At 42.3% G+C, this 12,437-nt stretch overlaps 2 protein-coding genes across 5 annotated transcripts in view; one reads left to right on the top strand and one right to left on the bottom strand.

Moving 5' to 3' along the window:
- The first annotated feature begins 58 nt into the window (after positions 1-58).
- Positions 59-880, top strand: LOC119176237 (COX assembly mitochondrial protein 2 homolog). The gene is made up of 4 exons (XM_075877286.1): positions 59-334; positions 450-544; positions 598-669; positions 754-880. Exons 2-4 carry the CDS (start codon positions 464-466, stop codon positions 820-822), a joined length of 222 nt encoding a protein of 73 aa, XP_075733401.1. The 5' UTR covers positions 59-334; positions 450-463; the 3' UTR covers positions 823-880.
- A 7,249-nt stretch (positions 881-8,129) lies between these two features.
- LOC119176238 (uncharacterized) overlaps positions 8,130-12,437 on the bottom strand; it is a 34,394-nt gene continuing 30,086 nt past the window's right edge. For all 4 annotated transcript variants that reach the window (XM_075877290.1, XM_075877289.1, XM_075877288.1 and 1 more), the window contains exon 3: positions 8,130-10,481. In XM_075877290.1, the coding sequence (XP_075733405.1) occupies positions 8,565-10,481 (1,917 nt within the window). In that variant the 3' untranslated portion in view covers positions 8,130-8,564. The remainder of the gene's footprint in view (positions 10,482-12,437) is intronic.

Below are 12,437 nucleotides of genomic sequence, written 5' to 3' on the forward strand. Positions count from 1 at the left end.
AAGTTAGTACTGAAAAGCGTACGTACGTCAAAGGTGTCATAGCTACTGTATTAGCCAAGCCTAGTCAGCCATCCTAGCCAGCCAAACAGAGCAGACGAACGATGAGACCGAACTAATCTATTAACGTTGGAACTAACCGAACGAAGCCGGTGAAACAGCACAGTACCGAGTTCTCTCGTGGTTGATTCTTGAAAATTGTAGCTTTGCGTCGTCTCATACCCACCATAAGTAGCCCTTGTGCCGGCCTAACTGCGCTGTGCGGTGTTCTGAAGTATCGTTTGCTAGAAAACCCGACTTGTTCAACTGCTTGCAGATGATCGCTCGTCGTGCCGAGGTTCGCATAAGTGTCTATTATGACACCAAGCTTTCGCCAATTAGCAACGAAGTTTGTCATTTGATAATGTGTGCTCTGTACGTTGGTCTAAACCTTTTTTTTTTTTTTTTTTCAGACGCAATAGCAGACATGCACACAGACCTGTCCTCTCACCTGCATTCCGAGGAATGTAACAAACTTATAGCGTTAATGATGCAGTGTTACAAAGAGGTGAGCGTTTATTTCTGTGTTAGTCTTTTTTTTTACGAATTTGTGTTTTTCAGAACAAATGGGCCAAGTTCTTCGGGGCCTGCAATGATATTGACGTAGAAATGACGCACTGTCTAAAGAAAGAGGTAACTATAAAACTGATTGAGTCTGGTTACGCGTAGAATTTCTGCTCAATTGCTGACGTAAACAAGTGTGCCTCTCATTTTCAGCGGCTGGAAAAACGTGCGAAGAACTACGAGAAATCTAACGCGAAACGGCTTCGCGATCAACAGTCATGAAACAGCCATGTGATAGTGCACTCAAGCGAAAAAAGAAGATTAAAAGAAAACCTAGGAACTCTGTTTGCTTCTTTTGTGACTGCGTCTTTTTTTTTATTTGGTGATTTGGTATTACGTAAACGTAATGCTAAAACAATGAAGTGGGGGTGAGGAGGGGGAGCTGGAGAACTTATACACTAATCATCCACTGAGTGAATGTATAGGAATGCAAATAAAAACAAAATAATCCACCGTCAATACAAAAGTGTCGCGAGTGCTCTGAATTTCGGATTCGAATCGGTAGTCTTTCTTTTTAAATTCATATTCAGCATTGAAATGGCTTAATGGTTGTATAAAGTAGATCTGCTTGAAATGATTGCCAAGTTTACAGAGGCACCACTTCTTAACTCTTTGCGGCCTCATCAATATTGTTCACGTGATAACTGAAATTATGCCTGAGGAATTCCTAAATAGTGTGCTTAGAAATAATATGAAGCAAGTTTCACCAAAATATAACAATTAGCTTAGAAGAAAAAAGTGGGACATATTTATCCCATCGACCTATTAGGTGTCTTTGAAAAAGCAAGACAACACCTGTCCCATTGTCTCACGAGAGCGCCAAGCTGTAATCCTTTTGCAAAATTTCTAGAACGAAAAGGCCTGATTTAAGCAGTACAGAGGCACACTTCAAAAACTGTGCAAAGAAAAAATTGTGAGGTTTTTATTTCCAGGTGTGGTGCACAAATGTGCCTCTGCTTGTTGTGTCCAGCCCAGCGGCTCTGTCCCAGGTCTTCGCATACATCAACCGTTTTAGCTTCTTTCTGTCTTTCTGTTAGGTGTAGATAAGGACGAACACCTCAGTTATGCCTGAATATCTGCCCATATGTAAAATTGTCGTCATGAATCATGACAAGTGCCCCGCCGCGGTGGTCTAGTGGCTCAGGTACTCGGCTGCTGACCCGCAGGTCGCGGGATCAAATCCCGGCTGCGGCGGCTGCATTTTCGATGGAGGCGGAAATGTTGTAGGCCCATGTGCTCAGATTTGGGTGCACGTTAAAGAACCCCAGGTGGACGAAATTTCCGGAGCCTTCCACTACGGTGTCACTCATAATCATATGGTGGTTTTGGGACGTTAATACCCACATATCAATCAATCACGACAAGCCACATCGTCGTGATGTCACTAAATGCATTGAATCCTGTTAGTGCATTTACAACTGCTACAACAGATTCGTGAACTAATTCTGGCCTGAGATATTAGCTTTCCTCATAGATCTTGTGCATTTGTCTTCCATTTCACTTCCTGGCTATCTAAAGCATAAATTATGTGATTCTTTTCCTTTAGCCTTCAATTTCAGCAGCAGCATTTTAGCCACAGCTTTTGGTTCAATTGCGACAGCTCTCGTAGTGGTAAGAAAGAATAAAAAATAACTTCAGGCCCTTCTCCCTAAGAAAGTGCTGTTTTGTTATGCACTAATGCCCTTCTAACTTGAAGAAAACAGCTGTGAGTGCATAGTTAGGCTAAGTAAGATATAACTTCATCTTTTGTCAAATGTACTTCCAAGATGATTTTGGGTTGATATATTGCTCCAATTTTGAAAGAAAATTCATAGTTGCATGCTAAAGCTACTTCTCTCGAGATTTAGATAAGCAGAAATATACCATAAATTTAGAACTTTAGATATATTGCACATTATGTGACACCACTTGTACAAAAAAGTTAACAGCACAAAGCAAAATTAAACTCAACGTATCACCAATATCATGCATAGCAAATATGCCAAACATGTTTTCTTGGTTTCTTAACGAGTCCTGATATACTGTAGGGGAAAAGCGTTGAGCTGATGGCAACACGAAGCGGTGGAGAAAGCTTGTACTGAAGAAGAAAAGGTGGGACATATTCATTCTATTATCCCTCAAAGGGTTAAAATGCCAGAAAAAGAATGTCTTATCAATAGTTTCCAGTCATTACATTAAGGATACCTTGCCTATAAGCATGTTGCATCAATTTAGGCAAGCAAACTATTGTTTTACAGTGAACCCGTATATGGCTAGGGCATTCCGTCTGTGTGGGAGCAAGAACCCCTTATACACTCATATGTCATTGCCATTGGGCAAATCTTGCTTCACAACACTTAACCTCTAAAAAATAAGTCGTTCATAGGCATGAAACACTGAGGATATGGGGCACGCCCCACAAAACACATCATGAAACAGGGGATGCAGCCAAGAAAAGCACGCTGCTCATATGGCTCCTCGAAATCGTGCATGAAATTTCAAGCGCATGTAACAAGCTGGACAATACAATGCATGTTGTAGCAAAAACATGCTAGCTGCTCAAATAGAAAACTTTAAAGGAGAACTGACATGATTTTGAGGCACCCTAAAAGGGACATTTTTCATTTCCATGGTGAGCACTATCAATGTTCTCCACACACCAGAGCCAGACAACACAATAAAATATTTTCATTCGATTTGAAAGTTCTTCACCCAGTATTGTAAAGCCAGCACCACTGCAATAACACAGTCCCTGTCAACGCAGTCGCTGTCAGAACAGGCAAGTCAACACAGTTCGCTGGGTTTGAGAAATTTTCAACCTGGGTGCAGCCTAAATCGTAGAAATTGCCGTCAGGGTATCTGGACTGTAATTCATCTATCGTTGTTTATGTGGGCCACGTGCGACTGACAGTACCGGCCGCCATTGCAAATATGTCACGAGTTGCAGTCTTCCCGCGAATTCAGACCCCTCTTGACACGCCACTGTGAAGCTACCCTCTCAAAACCAAAATTGTTGTTTTAAGGCAGCGGTATTGAAGATATATTCAGTGACGTCTCAAGCACCACGGCACTCTTTTTAGAGTTCTCGACACTAGTGTTCTTAGTTGAAGCAACAACCTGAAAATATTTAAAATTCATGTCAGTAATCCTTCAAAGGAACGTACACAATTCAAAAGGGAATTTCTGGACAGTCATTTTGAATGTAGTTGCAGGGTGTGTCATCAGCTAAGGCTCCCACTTCCCTGTCGACCCTCTGCTGTGTGCTGAGCAGCTGTGCTGGTCATATAGTTTCACAGATTGGAATGGCTTCTTAAATATTTCACCAGTCTTGCCATGTTTACAGCCCCTGATGCTAAAGGATCACACTTATCCTCTTCAACGAACACAGCACCATATGTACATCTGTTTAAATGCCGTTCCCTCGTTCTGTTAGTCATTGTCACGATGCACCTTGGTACTTGTGCAGCATCGAAGCGATAGTTGTCCGTCTTTCTCCCTTGTATTATCTTCTCTCTCTTAATTGAGTATTGCAATACTCTTCACTGGACAACTTTCTGTGCACTTTTTCATGTGTTATTGCTTTGTTTTACCGTTGCCAATGGCAGTGCGCTGCATGTAACCGATGCCATTCAAACCCCCCTGTTGACTGGACACTTAGTGCTTAAACACAATCACCCACATGTATCAAATAAGGCAAATAAGTCTTAGTTTATAGACTTCACATAAACATTGCAACTCACTTTTCTTTAGAAGTGAGCATGCAGTATTCAACATGGGAAGGTTATTTTTCTCAAATAGTCACAGTCTGAAATTATTCTAATAAATTTAATAGTAATAATAACACGTGCGATTTTAAGTTCCAAAACCATGATACAATTATGACAGACGCTGTAGTTGAGGTGTCCAAAAATTTTGGCCGCCTGGTGTTCTTTAACATGCACAGACATCAAACAGTACACGGGCTACAATTTCGCCTCCAGCGGAATGCGACCAAGATCGAACCTGCCACCTTCGGGGCAGAAGCCAAGCACCCTAGCCACTTATTCACTAAGGTGGACTATTCTAATACCCTTGTTGCAAGGGGTTGTTTTCTCAAGGTAATTTATTTTCCGTGTAATTCAATAAACACTAAGAAAAGTTACAGTAACTACTTGGGTGCAGACCTTATCACCCCAGATAGTTTCGAAATATGAGCCACTTTTTTTTTAGCTGTCTAGGTACGTACTTATTAAGAAACACGAACAACAACAACAAAAAAACATGGCATATCCACGAAGTGAATGATAAGTGGGCAGAGCAGTGGGATTGTTCAGTGTTACCGTAGATCAACCGCGGCATTGACCACTCACACATGTAAATCATTGACAAGGCTGTGTAAAGGTATACACAAGGTATGATGTTGTATTGAGTAGTGAATTTTGTTTTGCCTTCATTATTACTGCTTTGTGGTATCGGATCTAGCCTGAAGTTTCTAAAGACGAGGTCTGTGTGCATTACCCTGGTGGTTGTTTCCAGTCGTACAAAATGCATCATATATAGTGCATATATAGTGCACAAGCCAGTCATTGTGCATGATCATCGTCATCTTCATCATCACGGATACGGTGCACCCCGAGGTCGCCAACGGACAAGCCTTCACCTTAAGAAGCTTTGCCCATAAAAAAAAAACACCAGGCCTTCGTGGAATGCACAGTCGCAGTAAAAGCTGGTGGAGTGAGTGGCCTTTCTAGAACCTTTTTTAAACACTCTTGAAGCAACTACTACGAGAACACTTGCATGGCATCCACTGTGCCATAAACCATAATTTTTGTGAAGCAGAGAAGTACTCTCTATTCTAGCATTCTGCACAGAAGTGAGCTACCTGCTACACACCTGTAAGGAATATGTGCACTTTGCTGATGCGGTGGCTATAGATGAATTATAGCCGAGCCCTTTGTAATGGGTTGAAAGATCTAAACAACCCACTCGATACGCAAATTGGCTTATTTGACACCTGGTTGTTATTTTTTAACCTAAATGACACCCCACCAGTAATGATAGAGTCAGAAAAGCCTTGGAGAGCATGCAAAGAGGTAAAGCTGCTGGCGAGGACCAGGTAACTACAGATCTGCTGAAAGATGGAGGACAGATTGTGTTAGAAAAACTAGCCACACTGTTTACGAGGTTTCTCCTGAAGGAAAGAGTACCAGAGTCTTGGAAGAATGCCAACATCATCTTAATACATAAGAAAGGAGATGACAAGGACTTGAAGAATTACAGGCCGATCAGCTTGCTCTCCGTAGTATACAAGCTATTTACAAAGGTAATTGCTAACAGAGTTAAGAAAACATTAGAGTTCAATCAACCAAAGGAACAAGCAGGATTTCGAACAGGCTGCTCAACAATTGACCATACTCGGTTCAGCTTAAATTGAGGGCGACGCAGCGAGCGATGGAAAGAAAAATGGTAGGTGTAACCTTGAGACACAAGAAGAGAGCGGAGTGGATTAGGGAACAAACGGGGGTTAAGGATATCATAGTTGAAATAAAGAAGAGGAAATGGACATGGGCCGGGCATGTAGCACGTAGACAGGATAACCGCTGGTCATTAAGAGTAATTTCATTTCATTTCATTTATTTACTCTCAAGGCCGAAGCATTACAGAGAGGAGCGGGTATACATCGTACAGAAAATCGGGAAATACAGCAAATCAAAATTATATGCGCACAATGGCGATCTGAAAACCATAAAAGAAAAGAAAGACTGCGTGATGTGAAGAAGAGGCAGGGTGGTTGTAACAACAATGTTCAACATGGTTGCGTGTTTGAATGACACGCGCACACAAAAAACTAACAAGAGAAAACACAGCGTGACTTAAGTGGCGAATTTACGCGACTTAACTAACTGGATTCCCAGAGAAGGAAAGCGGGTTAGGGGAAGACAGAAGGTTAGGTGGGCAGATGAAATTAAGAAGTTTGCGGGTATAAATTGGCAGCAGCAAGCACAGGACCGGGTTAACTGGCGGAACATGGGAGAGGCCTTTGTCCTGCAGTGGACATAGCCAGGCTGATGATGATGATGATACTATCAATCATGTTATAGAGAAATGCTCAGAATATAGCCAACCACTATACATAGCCTTCATAGATTACGAGAAGGCGTTTGATTCAGTAGAAATATCAGCAGTCATGCAGACATTGCGGAATCCGGGCGTCAATGAAGCATATATAAATATCCTAGAAGAAATCTACAGGGGATCAACTGCTACCATAGTGCTTCATAAAGAAAGCAACAGAATACCAATCAAGAAGGGTGTAAGGCAGGGGGACACAATCTCCCCAATGCTATTTACCGCATGCTTACAGGAGGTTTTCAGAGGCCTAGAATGGGAACAGTTAGGGATAAGAAATAATGGAGAGTACCTTATTAACCTGCGCTTCGCCGATGACATTGCATTGCTAAGTAACTCAGGGGACGAATTGCAACTCATGTTTACAGAATCAGACAATGAGAGCAGAAAGGTGGGTCTTAAAATTAATCTGCAGAAAACAAAAGTAATGTACAACAACCTCGGAAGAGAGCAGCGCTTCGAGATAGGTAATAGTCCACTTCAAGTTGTAAAAGACTGTCTACTTAGGGCAGGTAATAACCGCGGAGTCGAACCACGAGATTGAAGTAACTAGAAGAATAAGAATGGGGTGGAGCATATTTGGCAAGCACTCTCAAATCATAACAGGTAAATTGCCACTGTCCCTCAAGAGAAAGGTATATAACAGCTGTATCTTGCCGGTACTTAGCTACGGAGCAGAAACCTGGAGACTTACAAAGAGGGTTCAGCTTAAAGTGAGGACGATGCAGTGACCAATGGAAAGAAAAATGGTAGGTGTAACCTTAAGAGACAAGAAAAGAGCAGAGTAGATTAGGGAACAAACGGGGGTTGAAGATACCATAGTTAAAATCAAGAAGAGGAAATAGACATGGGCCGGGCATGTAGTGCATAGACAGGATAACCGCTGGTCATTAAGGGCAACTAACTGAATTCCCAGAGAAGGCAAGTGGGTTAAGGGGAGACAGAAGGTTAGGTGGGCAGATGAGATGAAGTAGTTTGCGGGTATAAATTGGCAGCAGCAAGCACAGGACAGAGTTGACTATGGGAGAGGCCTTTGTCCTGTAGTGGTGTAGTCAGGCTGATGACGATGATGATGTTATTTTTTGTACCACTAAAACACTCCATTTCACATGTCAACACGATTCTTTCCCACACATGAATCCTGCATAGGATCTGCAAAGGAGTTCGAAGCACCAGCATGGTGCTGTGGTAGCTGCCACAGAGAGAGTCCCAGTTCCAATTCGATTCTGTCCTGGATATTTTAGTTTCTTTTTTATTTTGTGCCACAGTGGTTACGGACACCACCAGTGAGAGAAAACTACAGTGCTAAAGATTGCTTTTGCAGTAAAAAAGAAACTACTAGTCTTTTTTTCCATATAGGATCTAGAGAGGACAAGTATTACTTATGTTACATTACCTGCTGTTTTGCAGCAAAGATGGAGCGATGTTTATGGAGACTTAAGTGACCTTAGCAACACAGATTTTATTCACACGCAAAGTACATTCAGTTATGAAATCATGTGAGCACTGAATAGTAAAAATATCAAGCCCAGACTATCAACGATTTCATAGTCATTAGTGTATGTAGTGTGAACTTCCAAGTAACCTTAGCAACACAGATTTTATTCACACGCAAAGTACATCCAGGTATGAAATCATGTGAGCACTGATTAGTGGAAATATCGAGCCCAGACTATCCACAATTTCAATGTCATCAGTGTATAAAGTGTGAACTTCCAAGCACACATTTTATGGGCCACTATCAGCAATTCAGACAGAGCTTGTGCTGTTTCATTACTTCTGTGCTTCAGCACTCAAATACGTTTTTGAAATGTGTGATTTAGAAGAATATAATTTTAGGCTAACATCAACACACAAACAAGCCAACCACTTGGTGATTATGTGGAATTTAAACAAGATGTATACACAATATCTGTTGTATCCATTGCAGAAAAAGTCACCTGATTATTCAAATGTGCATTCAGCTGTTCACTGAACTCTGCGTCCAGGCCACTTGGCAACAATATACCACTTCCGGACTCAGCAGGTACATCACTTTCAGTGCAAGGAAGTCCACTTTCTGACCTATTTAGCCTAGGCAAAGCATGTGCCATCACAGAAGTGTTCTCTAGGTCAGGCTCACGTAGGCCTGAAATGGTCGGAAAAACTGCTGGTTCTGGCAAGTCTGTGCAAGTCTTTAACATTTTCCTTTCATTGGATGGTATTCTGGCATTGCAGCTCCCTGCCAGTGGAACATCTCGAGCTGTAACACCACTTGCAGGCAAATCACTACTACTACTTGCATCTTTTGGATGCTTATTTGCAACATGCTTTCTGAACACTCTGAATTCGTTGCAGGCAAAAGCGCACTGCTTACAAAGGTACATTTTCTTCCCATTATGCTTTTTAGTGTGAAGGATATGTTTGCGCATGTTTTCTTGATTGCTGCAACGATAGCTGCAATAAGGACAGCTGTAAAATTTGAGCCCAAAGTGAATGCTACTGTGCCGCTGCATCTGGCTCTTATGTGAAGACCTGTAGTCACATTGGGAGCAGTGGAAATGCTGCACACCGATGCTCTGTTGCCGATGACTTGGTTCCAAGGGGCGTTTCCTGTTACTGCAATAGCAACAGCTACAAATAAAGTTGGGTTTCGGTATCGATGGGCACTCTCTCTTGCAAACAAACACTACATTTTTAAGGGCCCTCGTTCGATCAAGGCGACTGCGACACTGTTGCGATACAAGGATGCCTGCTGTAGCAGCAGCAAGAGGCTCTGGGTCTGCCTTGTTCCGATGAACAGCAAGCTCATGTCGATTCAGCATGCTGCGACGCACAGCCCGAAAGGGGCAGTGGGTGCAGCGGAACCTTCGAAGTCCCAAGTGATGCTTAATGTGAACGTTTAGAGTACTACGGTGGGCAAAATGTTTATCACACAAATGGCATGCAAAGGGCTTTTCTCCAGTATGCGTGTGCATGTGATATTTCATGTAGGGCTTGCTTATTGGCTTCTTGCATAGTGGGCAAGTGATTCGCGGTGAAATTTTATGCTGCTTCTGCACATCTGTGGCACCTTCAGAGTTTTTAAGATTAGAAGTCGCTGCTTTGGCTACCTTAGATGATATTGAACTTCCATATGGAATTTTTTTGCTTGCCTCTGCTTTGGCTACCTTAGATGATATTGAACTTCCATATGGGAATTTTTTGCTTGCCTGCCTGGAAACAGTGCAATGACATTCATGAAGCCTTAATTCTCCAGGAGTTAAAAACTTGGCTTCACATGCAGCACAATGTAGCCCAGATTGTTGCCTTCGCACGGGTGTAGAGCTCTGTTTAAAATTTCTCTGAAAGGTGTGCTTGGCACATCTTGAAGAATGCTGGACATTCGCGCCTTTCGATTGGCTACCTTGGACTGATGACTTCTTTGGCTGGAATGCAGTACCAGTGCTGCAAACGCTCCGTTTCGTAGATGGGCAATTTTTAGAAACAGCAACGTTCTTGTCTTTTCGCTGCTTACGTTGGCGAGAGTCCAAAGAGCACTTGCGGCGTGAGTTTGCTATGTCGCAGGCTTTGGATGCTTTATTCGTTTTACTGCACTTCTGGTTTTGCTGCTGTACCACTTCTGCAGAGAGTGCCGCCTGTCGCTGGCTGCATTTCATTCCAGTTGTTGTGATACCACCACTTCGCTTGAGATGGTACAAGGTTTCCCTGTGCCTCAATAATGTAAACTTATTGCGGTAGTGCCTGTTGCATGGGATGCATATGAATCCTTCCGAAATGGCGGCAGGTTCCTTTGTGGCTTGTGGTGGGACCTCCTGCATGAAGGCACAAATGCGACAAAAGTTTAAGTGTACAGTCAAACTAAAGTGTCTATTCAGCTTTTAGGTGGAAGCAAAACCAGCGACAAATCGATGTGGCTAGGGTTATGTACAGACATGACTGTAGCCACTGCAGTCATTACGTCCAGACGTAACTATAACCACCACTATAATTTAGAGCAGAGTTACATCTACGGTGCATTTCTTCCTTTGTAATTACGTCCTATGCGCAGAGGAAAATGACTCCTTCCTGTTTGAATCTGTTATTTCTAAGCATACTTTGTAAAGTGCTTAATTTGACGCAACTTAGGGATGGTCTCGCAAAGGCGGGCAAAGTCACATTTAGCCACGGTAACTTAAAAGTTCAGCAGTGCCGCTTGCTGAATAAACCCATTAGATCCCGCCCGACAAAGTCTTTCAATTTATAAAGATTCTGAAACTGTGCCAGAATCACAGCAATATGCCTTTCAATAGCTCAGAATACTCCTTAGAGAGACCATGTGGTAAAGTTTTCTATGTTTATTGGGGATCTGCTAAAACAGTCGCCAAATAGTGGTTATACTTTTCAACGCCTCGGCATGCAAAGCTCCATTGTGCGAGCCAATTTTTTTGTAGTATTTTTTGCAATAGCGTGATGCACATGTCCCTGTCGAGTACCTGTACTATGCAATCTCAAGTGAAAATTTCAAATGGATAAACCAATGCTTTTGCTTGTGAGCAAGCATTTTAGATTACCTGTTGCCATACAGTCACTCCAGGCCTTTAGGCTCCATATTTTGCTTAAGTTCGCAACTTCATTTTACTCCATTTGCATGGTGATTCTGCTACACTCATGTGGCAATTTGTTGCTTGCCCAAGTTGTTCTTAAATGAAATAGCCAGAATACTCAAAGATGATGATAAATATGTGTCAGCCATTTACAGCGAGCTATCTGAGGCTACCACTAACTGAGACAATTTCGCATGCGAGGATTCTGGTAGTCTTATAGACAACCTAGGTATAATGTATACTAACTACTGGCGTTTCAAATCCCAAAGTCATGACATGATTATGAAAGGCGAAGTAGTTCTGGCATTCTGTTCATCTAAATAGCAGTAAATTTAAGTAGTAGGCAGCTTGGAGCAGCTGCTAAGACGGTGCTTGACGACGGCCCTCGCATTGGTGGATATGACTGTGATGAAGATGAAGCAGAGTGTGAAGGTCGAGGAAATGGATCATCAAATATCTGCTCAGGTGCAGGAAATAAAACTCTTACGCGAAGTTATCTTCAATTGTGCAGATCAAAATGTCTCGCCCTGATGCCATTACTTAAAGGCACTGACCAGATGAATGCAAACGTAAGTGCCTACTGGGCTGCAGCTCCTCGCAGGAAATGGTTGTAAGTGACATTCACTTATCATCTTAGCCATAAGAAACATGCATGCCTATTCACAGCACATGATTCAAAGTAAGTCAACTTGAATTCCGGAGGCAACTCCCTCAAAGGTACCTGAAAAGACCGGATAACAAACCTAAAGCAACAGCATGTCGAAGAACATCAATGGTTGTTCACAGTGTGCCTTGTGGTAGACATGTTGAATGAAAAAACAGTCCACTTCGTTGGCACTCTGCCTAACAACAAAAGATGCAAGTGTGCTGGAGATCACTGTAATAACACGGTGCCCACATAGTGCAGTAAATGTGACGTCGGCATGTGCATTGCGCGCTTCACATTTCACAATGAGTGCCAAACAAATCCCTAATCTTACTTTTCGCGATGTGTCAAAGTCTGAAATAAAATTTGTCACTGTCATTTTTGCTGTAGCCTAAGGACCCAGCGTGAACATATGGTCAATGTTTTGTAAACTGAAAGCTCCTTCATGATGAAACTTTCAGTGTGATTTACACAGATGAAAATACGATAAAAAGGAAGAGCCCTAACGGGTTAAGCAATCATGCATTCAGTTTCACAGT

The sequence above is a fragment of the Rhipicephalus microplus genome, chromosome X (assembly GCF_043290135.1).
Source record: "Rhipicephalus microplus isolate Deutch F79 chromosome X, USDA_Rmic, whole genome shotgun sequence".
NCBI classification, from domain to species: domain Eukaryota; kingdom Metazoa; phylum Arthropoda; class Arachnida; order Ixodida; family Ixodidae; genus Rhipicephalus; species Rhipicephalus microplus.